This window comes from Vanacampus margaritifer, chromosome 3 (assembly GCF_051991255.1).
Source record: "Vanacampus margaritifer isolate UIUO_Vmar chromosome 3, RoL_Vmar_1.0, whole genome shotgun sequence".
NCBI classification, from domain to species: domain Eukaryota; kingdom Metazoa; phylum Chordata; class Actinopteri; order Syngnathiformes; family Syngnathidae; genus Vanacampus; species Vanacampus margaritifer.
The window spans coordinates 9,627,506-9,644,115 of NC_135434.1; the positions used below are offsets into that span (position 1 = coordinate 9,627,506).

Consider the following 16,610-nt stretch of genomic DNA (forward strand, 5'->3'; position numbering starts at 1 on the left):
TTCAGATTAGTAGAAGAAGACTTCATTCTGCCATTACATTCTCCCTCAACCGGGTCGAAGCAGCTAGTGGTGGAGGACAGGTCATTACCAAGCAAGCGAAATGTTATCCGTGCGAGTTGCAGCAGCGTTGGCCAGGACCCTGCCAAGAAGGGCTGGATTAGTAAGTCCTTCATTTTAATAAACCATTTGTTTTAAATGTTACCGACTGCTTCATTAAATGTATGCGTAGACTTTGCAACGCGTGAAGGGTAACGCCGAATAAATGTCAACGTAGCAGGCCTCGCGCTGACTCGACTTCCACTTAAAAATGCTTCCTAAAATACCTTCTGAGAATGCTCGGAAGTTAATTTCTGCCTTTCACTTTATGTGTTGTAATTGTGCGATTGTATTGATGTTGCCCTTGTGACAGCGGCTGTGCGCCGTGCTAGTGTTAGCACGCGAGCTAACGTAGCTGCTCGTTAGCAACTCATTCAACCACGCTTTGAAGGTCAGCTAGCCGCCTGACAGCCGTCGACGGGGCGTTGCACCGTCCTCATTGCACGATCTGCAATGCATAGCTGGAACATAGTTTGCGTCATATTTATTTACAAGTAAATGAGTATGGTTCAATTAAATTTCAGGTGTCCAAGGCTCTGCCAGCTGCCTGCGTTGGGGTCAACCACCTCCACACACACAGACCATGGCTGCAGAAGACTGGTAAGAAATTGTCATAATGTTTGGCTAAAAAATAAGAAAAAAAATACATTTTAAGGTCACCTGTCTTTGTGTTTCTGACCTTAAATTTGTGCTAGGGCTGGGAATTTCGGCCTAAAATCTTTATAAAAAACAAAACCGAACTTGTTTGTTTTTGCTCATACAAATGGTACATTTTAATGACAATATTCAAAACGCTTCCCTTTGTTTTTTGCCCTTCAGCATCAACTTCTATCTAATATTTTTTTTTCTTTATACATTAGGTTAAAATAAGTGCTTCCATTTGGGGAAAGGAGAAAAACTTAAGCCAAAACATGAATGTAAACAATAATCCTTAAAGTTTTGAATGGTTAAGAATAAAATTAGCCGTAAAACTACATGACTCTTTCGCAGTTAAGTTACACAGGTGAGTGAAGGCGACGTTGGCAAAATATTTGTTCCTTGCAAGTGACATACCTTGCGTTTAAAGTTACCAACATGTTGCTAAACACTTCTTTAGCAATGGGCAATGTCTATCACTATATTCTTTTTCTTTTCTTTTTTTTTAACTTGGTTGCTGGGAGGGTCAGAAAAGTCAAAGCCTTGACCTCGTTGGCTCACTGAATGGCCTTTTTTGTAAACTAGCTCCTCTCAGCTATGAATGTGGAGGCAGTGAATGGCATTGGGGACATACTTTGAAAATGATATATAATGGTTATAAACACAAATTAATCGATTTAGTCACCCGACCGTAACTAGTGCTTTGTTTTTAAATGGGCTCTTTGCACAAATCCACTACTTCCTGAACTCAGTACCACTCCTTCATTTCCTGTCTTTCATGATTGGACAAATTGATTGATCCAGGTGTGCCTGACCTCATTAACCACAACGGCAATGGCCAGACACACCTGGATTAATCAATTTGTCCAATCAGGAAAGACAGGAAATGGAGTGGTATTGAGTTCAGGAAGTAGTGGATTTGTGCAAAGAGCCCACTAATGCCTCAAATGATAAGCTCTAATGACCTTAATGATTGAGGTTGACTCTACTTTGTTTCCAAAAGGCACGGCCGAGGTGTCCTCAATCTTGGAGGAGAAGATCATGGGAGCAGACACCTCTGCCGACCTGGAGGAGACCGGCCGCGTGCTGTCCATCGGTGACGGTATCGCCAGGGTTTACGGTCTGAGGAATGTCCAGGCGGAAGAGATGGTGGAGTTCTCGTCTGGACTCAAAGTACGTGAGCGAAGGCACATGAGAAAACTCTCTACTTAATTAATGATTGATTAGGGCTGAACGATTTTGAGAGAGAGAAAAATTCTCCTACCTCCATGTTGTTTTGACCCTGAAAAATGTATCCTGCTAGATACTTAAAGCTGGTCCATATCTAGAACTTCTATTCATCCACTTCGGTTCTGACCCGCCAGGGAATGTCTCTGAACTTGGAGCCCGACAACGTTGGCGTGGTGGTGTTCGGTAACGACAAGCTTATCAAGGAAGGCGACATCGTGAAGAGGACCGGCGCCATTGTGGACGTTCCCGTCGGCGTGGAGCTGCTCGGCCGTGTGGTGGACGCTCTGGGGAACGCCATTGATGGAAAGGTCAATAAAGCCACTACGAATGTCATCTAATTTTAAGAATTCATAAAAGTGGGTCCTAAGTGGGAGTTCTGCTTCCCCACAGGGTCCTCTGGGTTCCAGCACACGTAGGCGTGTGGGTCTGAAGGCTCCGGGTATCATTCCACGTATTTCTGTGAGGGAGCCCATGCAGACTGGCATCAAGGCCGTGGACAGCCTGGTGCCCATTGGCAGAGGCCAGCGTGAGCTCATCATTGGTGACAGGCAGACTGGGTGAGTACCCTTAAAATAAACTTGATTTGAATGCATTTCTTTTATAAGTTGAGTATTTGAATTAATATTTAAATCATAATGTGTGCTTTGATAAAAGTAACCCAACTTGGGAGATTTTCAAAATGAGCTGAGATTTTGGCCACTAAAAGCCTCAGCTTTTGCTTAGCTTGATGCTAACCAACAATGCGAAACGGCATTAACATGCTAATGGTTAGCATCAATTGTCATATGACTACCTTTCATATGCAGCAAAACCGCCATTGCCATCGACACCATCATCAACCAGAAACGCTTCAACGAGGGCACGGATGAGAAGAAGAAGCTGTACTGCATCTATGTTGCCATCGGCCAGAAGAGGTCCACCGTGGCCCAGCTGGTGAAGAGGCTGACTGACGCCGACGCCATGAAGTACACCATCGTGGTGTCGGCCACCGCCTCGGACGCAGCGCCCCTGCAGTACCTGGCCCCGTACTCGGGCTGCTCCATGGGCGAGTACTTCCGCGACAATGGCAAGCACGCCCTCATCATCTACGATGATCTGTCCAAACAGGTGTGCAGATGATAAGACAAGATTTTTGGACTCCAGTCAGGAGTTCTTCAAAACGGTGCTTCTCCAACTTTTTTTGCTCTTTCTTAGGCCGTAGCCTACCGTCAGATGTCCCTGCTGCTGCGTCGCCCCCCTGGTCGCGAAGCCTACCCCGGTGATGTCTTCTACCTGCACTCCCGTCTGCTGGAGAGAGCCGCTAAGATGAACGACAATTTTGGCGGCGGCTCCCTCACTGCTCTGCCCGTCATCGAGACCCAGGCCGGCGACGTGTCCGCCTACATCCCCACCAACGTCATCTCCATCACTGACGGACAGGTACGTCTCGTGACGTCACGTCAGTTTTCGCTGGTCCAAGCGTTGACGTTGATTCCACTTCTGCTATAGATCTTCTTGGAGACTGAACTGTTCTACAAGGGAATCCGGCCTGCTATTAACGTGGGTCTGTCTGTGTCCAGAGTGGGTTCTGCTGCCCAGACCAAAGCCATGAAGCAGGTTAGTAAATGTCATTCATGAAACAATGTGATTGCTCAAAATAAGATGGGTAGTGGTTTTATCATTGTTGTGTTATTATTATTATTATTATTACTAGCATTCATATTGTTCTAAATACTCAGAATAAATAAAAAAAAAAGCACCATTTGTTTCCCACAGTTTTTTATTTTTATTTGTTAAAACATTTTTATGTTTTTTTAAATAAACTAATCAGGATTTTGTCTTTAAATGTGGAATTTTATTTATTTGAGTTAAATCATGATTTCAAAAAGTAAAATGTTAATTAAAAAAGGTGTGGGGGGGTTAAAGTTTCATTTATTTTAAATTTAAGTGGACTTAAAAATTAAACAAATTGGGATTTTTTTAAAAATCAGGATTTTTTTGAGGGGTTAGAATTGGGAATAAAATTGGATTCGAAAACTTTTTAGGGTTAGTTTTATTTTATTAAAAAAATCAGGATTAAAATTGAATAATGATAATAAAAAAAAAGATGAGTTGGATTTTTTAAAATTGAAATTGGCTTCTAGATGTATTTTTGAATCAAAATATGCATTTTTTTTTTAATTGAGGTTTTAAAAAATCTGGATTATTATTAAATTACACGCTGGATTTAAAAAATAAAATAAAATTTGGAGTTTCTTTAAATGAATTAAGAAAATGTTTTAACTTAACGATTTGTTTATAAATTAGTAAATGCATGACAACCTGTGGTCCTCATTCAGATATTAGTGCCAAATTTGATTTTAAAATGGATTAAATAATACACAACTGAAACCTTTTGGTGTCGTTTTGGCTCATTTATAATTTTGTCATAATTACAACATTTTTGTTTATTTTTAAATGGAACAACCCTGGTTAAGATGCAAAATTGTATTACCTCACTCTAACATTGTAGGTTGCCGGTACCATGAAGCTGGAGCTGGCTCAGTACCGCGAGGTGGCCGCTTTTGCCCAGTTCGGCTCCGATCTGGACGCCGCCACCCAGCAGCTCCTCAACAGGGGCGTCAGGCTGACGGAGCTGCTCAAGCAGGGACAGTACTGTGAGTGATGGCAAAATGACTTCCCCTAACTACCCTTTTTAGCTCCGTCGGAACCTTAACGCCTCACCTTACTGTCCTCCTCCAGGCCCCATGGCCATTGAGGAGCAGGTGACGGTCATCTACGCCGGCGTCAGGGGGCACCTGGACAAAATGGAGCCCAATAAGATCACAAAGTTCGAGAAGGCTTTCCTGCAGCACGTTCTCAGCCAGCAACAAGACCTGCTCGCTGCAATCAAGTAAGATTCCTTTTTGTCGCAAATGAGCATGTTTAATATTTGCCAATTAAACACATTAAAACCTCAATGTTTACATTTCAGGGCTGATGGCATGATCTCAGAGGCATCTGATACCAAACTGAAGCAGATAGTTCTGAACTTCCTGTCCAGTTTTGAGTAAGCGGGTCCAGCACTTGAGTTGATCTTCAGTGCCCCCCCTACCATTATGTATGTGAACATGCTCAACGCCAAAACCTCCATGTACAGATTTGTCCCAATAAAACTTTACAAACCTCCCTGGCTGTAAATGTATTCAAATTGGATCCGACAAATTCTAGTATACATTTGGAACATTTCATAACATTAGTGACGAGTGCCGCTGTTCACTGTAGTAATCGAGGGGGAGCAAGTGTCCGGTTGTTTGTTTGGCTCCTTTTGCTGTTTAAAGTATGTAAGGACCCATGTCAGGGTGGAGTCAAATGTTTAATAAGATGATAATAAATTGTGTAACAAATGAAAGTGGTTTTATATTGTCTCTTGAGCACATGAAGTTCGTATGGATGACCCCTAGCGAAGTGCAAAAATTTCCTTGGTTTCTTCATTTTGGCATAATGTCCAGCAGGTGGCAGCACTCGTACAGCTAATACCTAAACATGCTCATCAGTCCTTACGATTTAGAATTTAAATATTTTTATAAATGCAAATGGCTGATTAGTAGGCATTAGGTACACCTACACTATTACAATAAATGGGGGTAATCAGCTTTGTGGACTAGTAATAAAATTACAATAAGAAATTCAGTACTTCTGTTGGGGTTTATTTCAGTAGTTAAGCTAAAAAAGTGACAGGCGTACATGTTTTTCAGAAGGCCAATTCACGGCCATTTTTATATTAGAAATCATTTTGATAAGAAACATTCCAACTTCAGATTAATTTTGGAGTTAACCCTAAACTACAAGCAAAAAAAAAATCACAAATTTCTAAATGTATTGCAATGAATGTCTTAATTTAAAAATAATAGTTAATTCTTCAGTTATACAGCGAATTGTGAGCTATCACTATGAATGTCTGCCTGGCTTAAATGAAGTGAGTCATGTGGCATAGAGTGACGAGCTGCAGTCATGAGTGCAATTGTGACACCAGGGGAGATCTCCAAGGAGCAGCATCAACACATGGCCACACAGAGATGCATCACAAGCACACTGAATGAGTCGTCTCACAAAGCACTTGGTAACCGTCTCAACCATTCAGCACTTAAATTTAATTAGCAGTTCCACTGCGCTAACACAGTTGAGTAACAATAGACATAACCCTGGAATTGACTGGTGAATAAGTCATACTTAGCCGGAATACTTCAGAGTGCTGATTGTAAAAGTGACGTAATCGGGCTTCTTCTAGTGGGATGTGAAAGAATCACTGCACACTGTACTCCAAAGTGTATGCACACTCAGGGTTGACAATGAGGCGCTCTAAAGTGGCCACGTAAGCCCAAAGTCTTGGCCTGTTTGCTGACTGTCAAGTCAAATTTGAAAAAAGAAAATCTCCAAATTTTCTGCATGATGTACACACACTCGGGTCGACGAGGCGCTCTAAAGTGCATTAAACTGCCGTTTTAGCCATGTCCCAAAAAATCAGGAAAACTAAAATGGTGAAAAACCGAATCACCGAAAAAAAGAATCACTGCACAATGTGCTCCAAAGTGTATGCGCACTCAGGGTTGACAACGAGGCGCTCTAAAGTGGCCACGTAAGCCCAAAGTCTTGGCCTGTTTGCTGACTGTCAAGTCAAATTTGAAAAAAGAAAAGCTCCAAATTTTCTGCATGATGTACACATACTCGGGTCGACGAGGCGCTCTAAAGTGCATTAAACTGCCGTTTTAGCCACGTCCCAAAAAATCAGGAAAACTAAAATGGTGAAAAACCGTTTAGCAAATATTTGTCAGTCTTTGTTATGAATTATCAAACATGTATAATGTATTTAGAAACAAATATCTCATTTTATTGGATCTTTTAGAATTTTTTTATATAATTTATTTATATACAATTTTTTATTTCACTTTTATGTGCAGTGCATTTTAAAATAATCATTTGCCGTTTTTCTTTTATTTAAATGCTATGAAATGGCATATTACAGTGGCTCCTATTATTATCAAATATACATATTTTTATGAATAAAAAAATCTCGTTTTTTAACCTTGTTCATGATGTTGGTACATAGAGAAGTATTTGTTAAGATGGCACAGGAAATGGAAGTGAAATTTCACAGGGAGAACATATTGGACTAGGAATTGTTGATGCGCATGAAATTTGGATCTGTTCAGCCAACATAATTAGGTTTCACTTCAATATTCCGTCTCTTTTTTTTTTTTTACCACATACTTTTTATGCTTATATGTTGTCTTTCACTGCCATGTCTGCTTTACACGCAAAAAGTCATTATCAGCTGATGTGACAAAATAGCACAATCCCTACCGCATTATTAGGTTCACCTTCACAACAGTGAGATCCAATAAAAGAACAAATCGTGCCTTTACAAAAATCGTAATGTTCCTTTTTGCCTGATATTCAACCATATTTTAAGGATTGTGGTTGCGGTTTTACCACCATTTTATACAGAGAAGTTTTTGACATTTTCCCCTGGCATTTAACAAAAATAAAAACCTACGAACCTGAACACTATGATCACTGTAAAGGCTTTGTATGATTAACTCATTCACTTTCATTGACGGCTATAGACGTCAAAAATTCATTTGAACTATTTCTATTAGTTAAACATTTTTTCCCTTTTTTTGTTAACAAGAGTATGAAAAGCTAGTGTGTTTTTATATTGTATTAGAACAGATATAAATTTTTTGATTAATCGTGAGTTAACTCGTGAAGTCATGCGATTAATTACGATTAAAAATGGTACTGGCCTGTGGCCCCTAATTTTTAATCTTTTCTTTAAAAAAGAAAAAAACAAGATTAAAAAATTAGGGACATCAGGCAATTAAAATTTGTAATCGCAATTATTCACAACTTCACGAGTTAACTCACGATTAATCACAAATTTTATATCTGTTCTAAATGTAAAAAAAAAATTCTTGGTTTTCATACTCTTAACAAAAAAACTAAACTAATAGAAATAGTTCAAATTAGTTTTTTTTAATAATAATAAAGCTATTAAATCAGATGCTATTTTAAATTGTTTATTTACACAATTCTTATTCCGGCCACCAGGTGACACTGACAAACAACTTGCTGTTTCCTCAGTATTTATTTTAACTATTTTAGTTAGGTTTTCTCTTATTTTTGTGTGTAAAGCGTTGACGCAAACACTCAGCAGTTAAGCAGACGTGCGTTTACGTCACGTGTTGCCCAACTGGTTTTCACAACAGTCGTCTAGAGCTTGATTGCGTGTTTTGCCGCATAGCTGAACGATGACTCTTGGTGACACATACACACCTCCAATGTTCCATCTTGTAGACTTAAAAGCGCACTTGCGACTACATGTTGATCATCCACTGAAACCATTCGAGAGCGAATGATTTGAAAGTGGTTTCTGTGTTTCGGCTCACTGATGTGAACCCTTAGCTATTGTTGCACGTTTGCATTTCAAAGATAACATGGTTTCAGTACAAATCGGCAAAATACTCTCACTGGACACGTCATTAGGTTCATTAGACGGTAAATATTCTGCCTTAAACATAGTATTTAATTAATAAATCGGCTCAACAGGTTCGGTGTTGTCCTGGGTTCCTTGTGACCTCCTGGATGAGACTTTAGATGTGAATTTACTTTCTTCTCTTGGAGCACAACTTTTCTGAGATCTTTTGGCTGATTTAATTTTTCAAAAACTGTGATTATCCAGCGTTAACACATGATTCATGACACCCCCCCCCCCCCCCCTCCCACAACCAAAACGGCAAATAAACCCTCCCTCATAAATTACATTGACACAATGAATTTTATTTCTCACATTCTCAACAGCACTGTTTACATCAGAGGTGGGCAACCTACGGCTTGTGGGCAAGACATGGCCCCGCGGAAGCGTTCGATCTGGCCCAACATGTAATTCTTAAAAACAAGTAAAACCTTAGAGAAACTGTGATAACAAGCACAGATATCAAATAAATTATCATACAAATGCTTTTGTTATATATAATAATAATAATCATATAATTTCATGAATTTAACATGGTCCTTGGAACACTAAAAACTCAAAAGGTTGCATCTTTATGAAACAAGTTTGAATAAAATGGAAAAAGATACACACACACACACATGACATTGCAGTAAGGCAAAAAATGAATGAATGGAAAATACATCTACAGTATATGATAACAGTATATCTGAGTTATCAAATTTAAAGGAGACTAAATGGAATGATTGATTTGTTTTTATGCAAATAAGTGGGTTTCACGTGCCTGCCCACTCATCATGTGTGAAACATGTGGTTCAATTAGCCAGCCTTTGCGCAAGGTAAGCAGAGCTGCATTGAGTTTTGCCAGATGCACAAATTAGCATCGGCTAACAGTGTTTGCCTCTGATTAGCGGCATTTTGTCATCGGCAAAATGGAGGTGCGTGGCGCGGGGTATTTGAACTGTTGGACACGTAAGCGCTCTTGTATAGGTTATAGTTCATCCTTAAACTTTTTTTCTGAATGGTGTACATACTGTATGTCTGCTTTCAGGACAGTTGAGGTTTTTAAAGGTGCCAGGCTCTCCCTTACAAGCCTGCTTGCAGCGAGCACACAAGACTCCCATTATATTCACAGCAAGTGGAATTTCATTCCTCCGTGACACACGCCACATATCCGCTCCATGGCACGCTGTTGTCAAGAGTAACTCCTGCTGGGCAGCATGCTCGCTTCAAGATTAAAAAAAAAGTCCAGGTGCGGCTCCTCCCGCCGGGGGCGATTCCGCGAGGGGAGGTGGGGCGGTTCAGTCCGTGCTGCCGTAGTGGTTGGAATGTGGTGGGTTCTCGTGTAAAGTGCTGTGCTGGCCTCCTTCCTCCTGGGACACGCCTGCCTCGAGGGACTGCTGGAAGAAATTGGACACGCAGAACACCTGCAAGAGGATTTGTGTTATTACAAATTCGCAATATAACAGCAGAGCTCCCAAAAGTACTTAAACTCTATCTGAACTCAAGCACTACTGAGACTAAAGTACTGATTCTAGTCTTGTACTTAAAACCCTGGAGAACCCACTGGGTCAAATTTGGCCCCTATAAATTCTGCTACTCAAATAACAAAGACCTTTTTTCTTTTTCTTTTTTACAAATTTAACTTCAAAAGTCCAGAGTGCCACTTCTGACCCCTGCATGGGGCCATCTAGTGGATGAATATTGCACTTACATGAGCCAGAGTGGTGGTGATAAGATGGCTGGCAACATGCTGTTTTGTTGAGCTGGAAATCAATCCAAACAAAACCATCTTCTCAGCAAACCATCAGAGGTAAATTTTTTTTTTTTTTGTTAATCTATTTCATATCATGTTGCAGAATGCCTAGAAGTATGTTTTATATATATATATTTTGATAAATTAGCAACTCTGAGCTAGTTGAAAATTGAAAAAACATATATTTTGGTGTTCAGTGAACTTATAGCAGTCATTTAATGTATAATTCATAATTTTCCAAAGAAGAAAAGGGTTCTTGGGTTCTCCAGGGTTAAGAAAAAAGTACAGATCTGAAATGCGCTTCAGTACAAACGTGGGGGGAACGCACAGTAAAGGAGGCAACGGCGCCGCCCTGCAGGAGGCCGGCGAGCACGTCGGTCCAGTGATGCTTGTAGTCGGAGACGCGGGACAGGCCCACGTAGACGGCGGTGGCGAGCAGGAAGAACTGCGCGGTGGGCCGCAGCAGCCTCACCCACTTGGCCTTCAGCCTGGCATGGATGTACAGCTGGCGGCAGAAAATTGATTACTTGCTTTAAACTACAAATACAGACATATGTTGTCAATTAGATAAACAGTGGTGTCTTCATTTATTTATTTAGTTTAGTCTTTTTTTATTTTGGCTTGAGGGGGAGGGAGAGGGAGAGAGGGACAGAGAGAGAGAGAGAGAGAGAGAGAGAGAGAGAGAGAAAGAGAGAGAGAAATCCACTCATTTCGTACATCTCGCTCTTTGTTGGCATATCAACTGTTAGCATGTTAGCATTTTACCTGCTATATGTAGGCGTTAGCTCTTTAGCATCTGTCTAATGTCTATATTGGGGCATGAGATGCTAACAAATTGGCTTTAATAGGATCACGTAGGTTGCTAGAATGCTAAGAATTAGGTTGCTAGAATGCTAAGAGTTAGCATGCTGACTGCGAAAGTAGTAAGAATTGAAATTGTTCGACATGTTAGCATGTTGTTGTTTGCTGGGCTAATTGGCATTTGTGCCCCAAAAGCCCAATTGGGGAAAAAAACTGTGTTCACAAGTAATGCTCTCGAGGCTGTTACAGAAAGACGTCAACAGATAAAAGATGTAGAGCGTAAGCCGGAACAAGAAGTCAGGCAGATACACACTAAGGAAATTGGTCTAGCACACTACTCGCCCCAAGATGCGAACCACAATAGAAACCATTTCAATATTGAATATTTAGCATATATCAATAAAATTAACAATGTTTGGAGCATTATTATTTTCCGTATAATGGACTAAAGGGTTACCACAGATTCTCTAGTTAAATACAAAAATAGTTTACTTACAACAAGAAACAACATGCAGTACATGGAGAATGAAGAATGACCAGAGTAGAAGGACAGCCTGCAAAATACAAACAAAAAAAAGTAGTCAACAAAAATGTAATAATGAAATATACTTGTGGGATTTTTGATAGAAGTTCATAAGCTAGTATCACATACAGTTGACATATACAGTATATATAAACACCACAGATTCTCTAGTTAAATACAAAAAGAGTTTACTTACAACAAGAAATGACATGCGGTACATGGAGAATGAAGAATGACCAATACAGCATATTAACTCGTTCACTGCCATTGACGATTATAGACGTCAAAAATTCATTTTAACTATTTCTATTAGTTTAAAAAAAAATTCCCACTTATGTTAACAAGAGTATGAAAATCTATTTTTTTATTGTACATTTAGAACAGATATAAAATGTGTGATTAATCGTGAGTTAACTAGTGAAGTCATGCGATTAATTGACGCCCCAAATTTTTAATAATGTTTTTTCTTTTTTTTAATTCATTCACTACCATTGACGGCTATAAATGTCAAAGATTCATTTAAACTATTTCTATTTTAACATATTTTTACACTTTTGTTAAGAGTATGAAAACCTAGAATTTTTTTTATTGTACATTTAGAACAGATATAAAATTTGTGATTAATCGTAAGTTAACTAGTGAACTCATTAAAATAATTACAATTAAAAATATGAATCGCCTGTCGCCCCAATTTTTTTTTAAATGAATTTATGGCAGTGAATGAGTTAAATACAATATACTCTATACTTTTTTTCCTTATTATTATTAATCTAAAAGTAAGTTATTGGGGCTTCAAACCAATTTTTATTGCCTCTTTTCCATCTCTATATGAACTAGATGCATGAGAATATTTGCCTTACATAATTATTTTCATATTTATATCGTCACTGTCCAACAAAAAGCATGCATTGCCAAGTATAGTAAGGTTTTATTTATTTTTTATCTCCCCAAACCAATACAAAACAAACAAACAAATATTATAATTATATATTTTTTTCATTTGTGTTAAGAATTTAAAAAAAAAAAGAGGAAAAAACTGAAAATACTGCATAAAATTTCCTATGTGCAATAAATAATATTGTAATGTTATTTCTTAATGTTTTATATTACCACTTTTATGTTACTAAAATTCTTTAAAATTCCAATTCCAGTACTTAATTTTTTTAAACAAACTAATAAAATATTTTCTTTTGAGGTGAACAAAGTACAGTATGTAACGTAACATATGTCTAAATGCAAATTAGGCATATATATAGATATATATATACATATATTATCATGTTCCAATGGGACAATATGATGATTAAAAACAAAATGCTTTTCATATGTTGTTTTATTTTATTTTTTTATGATTATTTTTGACTAATTGCAGTGATTTACAAAAACCTACCAAATAGCCATAAGAGTGCTACAGTGACGTGACGTTTGTACCTGGCTTCATCCACCAGGAACTGATCACCTGTACAGGTGAAGTTCTCCACGTATCTTTCGGCTTTGCAGTTGATGCGATCCCACCGCGGCTTGCACACGGCCAGGAAGTGCGGCCGCAGACGCCCCACCGAGTACTTGGCGATGTCCGTCAACGACTGGCTGGCCGCCGCCCCGAACAAGTAGCAGCCCACGGCCTTGTAGACGCACGCTGCGTACTTGTGGCCGGGCGTCTTGCTCTTGATGCGGGACAGGTAGACGGTAAGACACTCACCACAGATGATCTAGAAAGGAAGCGAGAGAGGGAGGAAGAGAGAGGGAGGATGGATGGATGCCACCTAATGGATGCTAATCGCAGACTTTTTCCTGCTTACAACAATGAGCGTGAAGGGGATCATGACCCCCCCAAGGAGCTGGTAGGAAATGGTGTCCTCTTTGAGGGGGTAGCGGATGGACTCGTCGTCGCAGAAGAAGCCTCGTTTGAACGGCCTGTGCTGAGGAGTGAGGATGAAGAAGGGGAGTCCCACTGGTGGCGGAGAAGAGGAGACACAAATATGGATCGCAGATCGCTTTTGGTAGGAAATTGAGATACAAATTTAAAGTTGATTGTTCATGTAATCAGATGTGGAAGCTCATCAACTTTGCTAGACCAGCGTTACAATTACAACAGGAACACTTTTCAAAACAATAGTATTCTACTTTTAGGGGTAAGAGAAAGAAGAAAGTAAAAAAAAAAAGGTTTAATAAAGCTCTGTACTGAATCACAGACTACAGTGCAGATGTACTGAAAGTGGCAGGGTGAGTAGGGGTGGGAATCTTTGAATGTCTCACGACTCGATTCGATTTCGATTTTTGTGCCTGCGATTCGATTCAGAATCAATTTTCAATTAAGAACGATTTTTGATTCAAAATGATTTGATTGACAATGATTTTTGCTCCCATCTATAGATGTGCAAGGAATTGTAATGATCTACTCCAGTCGGACTCGCTAATGCTAATTAGCGCGCTACTCGCGGCACTTTTATCACTCAGAAGAACGGCTCCACGGTGAAAAACACAAACTTTTATTGGAATAACTTGATCGTGACTTTTTCCTTCTACTCTCTAATGTGGCTACAACTTAACAGTGTATTAGACCGTGTGGAACCACACTGCCCCTAAGTGGCCAAATTGGATACAACATGAACAGCGCTCCAAATAAAGGCACACACAGACAGTATAAAATTATTTAAATAAAAATCGATTTTGGGACATTTAAAATCGATACTGAATCATACTAAATGAGAATCGCGATTATTATGAGAATCATTTTTTTGGCACACCCCTACTAGTGAGTATGTCAGACTAGATATAAATGATGTCACCACTGCATCGCCTGGCAGTCTTCCAGACAACACGGAGATTCAATAATGACACAAACCCTTGAGTGTGACCTTGGAGGCGAACAAGCAAATCTTTTATTTTCTAAATTACTCTATTAAATTACGTTTGATTTCCAATGCGTTGGCTTTCATTAAGAGATATTTCACAATACAGTGAAGTCAGGGAAGGGAGTTTAGTATTACTGCGGGCCTCTTTTACCTTGTAGACGATGACACATAAAATCTACTTTAAATGACTAGTGTGTTCGTAATTTAGCCCTTCAGTGATCAAAACATCTGAAAACTCGATGACATGACTAAACAGCAAAACACACCTCTACAAATACCACTGAAGGAAATAACACTATTAGTCACATGGTGAAACAAAACTGCCTGTTTTGGATGCAAAGGGGACATTGCAGATTCAGTGCATCTGTTCTGTTGGTGCTGCAGTTTTCCTGTGATTACAAAGCAAATACAGTAGTGGACTAAAAATAAAACTTTGGGCTGGAAAACTCACACAGGCACACGCAGGGTGGAACTTTTCCATCTCCCCGTCTGCAATTCCCCACATCAAGCTTACCAGTGTGTATACACACAGTTAACGCCATGAACTTAATAAAAGACACGTACTTTAAGAATAATATAGTGGCGAAAATGGCAGTTTTGTCTAAAACACTTAAATAGATAAAAAAGGTAGGTTAAGGAGTGATCACATTTCACATACCGAGTACGAGACAAGTAACGTCCAGCAGGATGTGTGGAATCCCAGAAACTTCAAACATGTTGTCTTCTTTTTGTTATAGATTAAAAAAAATAATAATAATAAAACGAATAAAAATCCTTTAGCTCCGACTGTCTTATTCTATACAAAACACCACAATCATGGTGCAACCCGACCAAAAGCGCAGAGCTTTCATTAAACACGCGAAAAGTCACGCAGCTAGCACGTCCATGCGTGGACAGCTTCACGCCCGTCAAAGTTGTCCCGGACACGGAGCATCTTTACACGGCCGCGTTTGAGTAGAACTCAACCGGTGTGCACCAGAAACCAGCACCCCGTTGTGATTAGTGAGGCCTTTGGGTTTCACTGGGAAATAACAGTTTCTTGCTACTCCTGACGCGTGGCGTTTAAAGTAAAAGAGAAGACCCATACGGGATAATTAAGATGTACTACGTGACAAAAAGTACTGTGGTTATCAATTCCTGTTCTGAGTCGGCATCTTTTTTTTTTTACGTTGAACAAATAGAAGGAGAAAAGATTGTAGAGTTGTGGCATTTCCCGAGGTACTTTGAACGCAGCAAAATACAAGTAAGTGTTGGAGTAGCCAATCAGGTGCCAGTCCTGCCCTCGGACGATGGCGACCGCGAGGCCCCGCCCTCATCGTCTGTCACTCATTCTGAGCTATTAATGAGGTTTAGAGGAGTCGCAGTGTTATTAGAAAACATGCAAACACTGCACTTTGTTTGATTGGATTTCACCTCGAGGGAATTCCATGCGTGGTTCCCATTGTTTTCTGCACAGTGTCAGTCAAATACACAAGAGGCACAAGGTTTACGACGGAATTTGATTTGGTTCAAATCATTAATTTACCATAAATATGAGTAGGCTATAAAAATACTTTTGGCCCATAAATATGTGTGTATATATATATAAAAAACAGTACATGTTTACTGCAAAGTAAACATAAAACAAATGGTGTATTTAAAACTATCAATATAGCGTTAGCTTCACCTAACATACCTAATGCTAACAAACAAAATGTCAAGAAAGGCTAATGAATCCCTTCACTGTCCAGTGCTTTGATCCTCTCAGAAAATTGTATTTGAACACACACACACACACACATTGAATCATAGAGTGGTTTCTAAATACAACACTGTACACTATAAATGTCTGAAGATACTTGCTTAAGTGTGCCAAGGCTGTGAACTATGAGTACACGGTTGTGGGGAAAAAGCGTTAAAGAGTTTTTCACCATTTCAGTTTTCACAATTTTTGAGCCACGGCTAAAAACAGCAACGCAAGGGTGTCCAACATAAGCCCTCACCTGAGCTTTTCAAGATACAAGCCATTCTACCGATTCTTTTGCTTTGACTTGTGAGCACAAACTCCACTAGCTTAATGCTAATGCTAACATAATAGGAGATGCATGTTATTAGAACAAACAAACAAAAAAACGGCTCCGGAGCACATTTAGACCTTCTCACATTCTTAGATTATTTATGAAGAAAGATCATTTGAGATAAAAGTTTAACTTGGATCTCAAGGCATTACTGTAATTAAGAGAATTCTTGAGGCAAAAG

The 16,610-nt window shown here is 39.4% G+C and overlaps 2 protein-coding genes across 2 annotated transcripts; one reads left to right on the top strand and one right to left on the bottom strand.

Annotated features, from left to right (window-relative positions):
- LOC144049378 (ATP synthase F(1) complex subunit alpha, mitochondrial-like) lies at window positions 1-5,332 on the top strand. Its single transcript, XM_077562264.1, has 11 exons — window positions 1-160; window positions 621-696; window positions 1,736-1,905; window positions 2,097-2,270; window positions 2,353-2,519; window positions 2,769-3,069; window positions 3,157-3,381; window positions 3,451-3,558; window positions 4,454-4,598; window positions 4,684-4,834; window positions 4,916-5,332. Exons 1-11 carry the CDS (start codon window positions 101-103, stop codon window positions 4,992-4,994), a joined length of 1,656 nt encoding a protein of 551 aa, XP_077418390.1. The 5' UTR covers window positions 1-100; the 3' UTR covers window positions 4,995-5,332.
- Window positions 5,333-8,739: 3,407 nt separating this feature from the next.
- On the bottom strand, window positions 8,740-15,353 carry LOC144049388 (phospholipid phosphatase 1-like). Its single transcript, XM_077562290.1, has 6 exons — window positions 15,031-15,353; window positions 13,317-13,468; window positions 12,946-13,226; window positions 11,488-11,545; window positions 10,519-10,695; window positions 8,740-9,861 (listed from the first exon to the last, which is right to left on the bottom strand). Exons 1-6 carry the CDS (start codon window positions 15,086-15,088, stop codon window positions 9,736-9,738), a joined length of 852 nt encoding a protein of 283 aa, XP_077418416.1. The 5' UTR covers window positions 15,089-15,353; the 3' UTR covers window positions 8,740-9,735.
- Between the last annotated feature and the right edge of the window lie 1,257 nt (window positions 15,354-16,610).

Excerpts from the sequence above, each read along its gene's own strand:
- LOC144049388 (XM_077562290.1), bottom strand. The coding sequence starts at position 15,088 with ATGTTTGAAGTTTCTGGGATTCCACACATCCTGCTGGACGTTACTTGT. Across the intron at positions 13,469-15,030 it reads CGTTACTTGTCTCGTACTCG|TGGGACTCCCCTTCTTCATC; the intron begins GTATGTGAAATG and ends CTCCGCCACCAG. Across the intron at positions 11,546-12,945 it reads TTCCTGGTGGATGAAGCCAG|GCTGTCCTTCTACTCTGGTC; the intron begins GTACAAACGTCA and ends TGTATTTTGCAG.
- LOC144049378 (XM_077562264.1), top strand. The coding sequence starts at position 101 with ATGTTATCCGTGCGAGTTGCAGCAGCGTTGGCCAGGACCCTGCCAAGA. Across the intron at positions 2,271-2,352 it reads GGAACGCCATTGATGGAAAG|GGTCCTCTGGGTTCCAGCAC; the intron begins GTCAATAAAGCC and ends GCTTCCCCACAG. Across the intron at positions 2,520-2,768 it reads ATTGGTGACAGGCAGACTGG|CAAAACCGCCATTGCCATCG; the intron begins GTGAGTACCCTT and ends TTTCATATGCAG.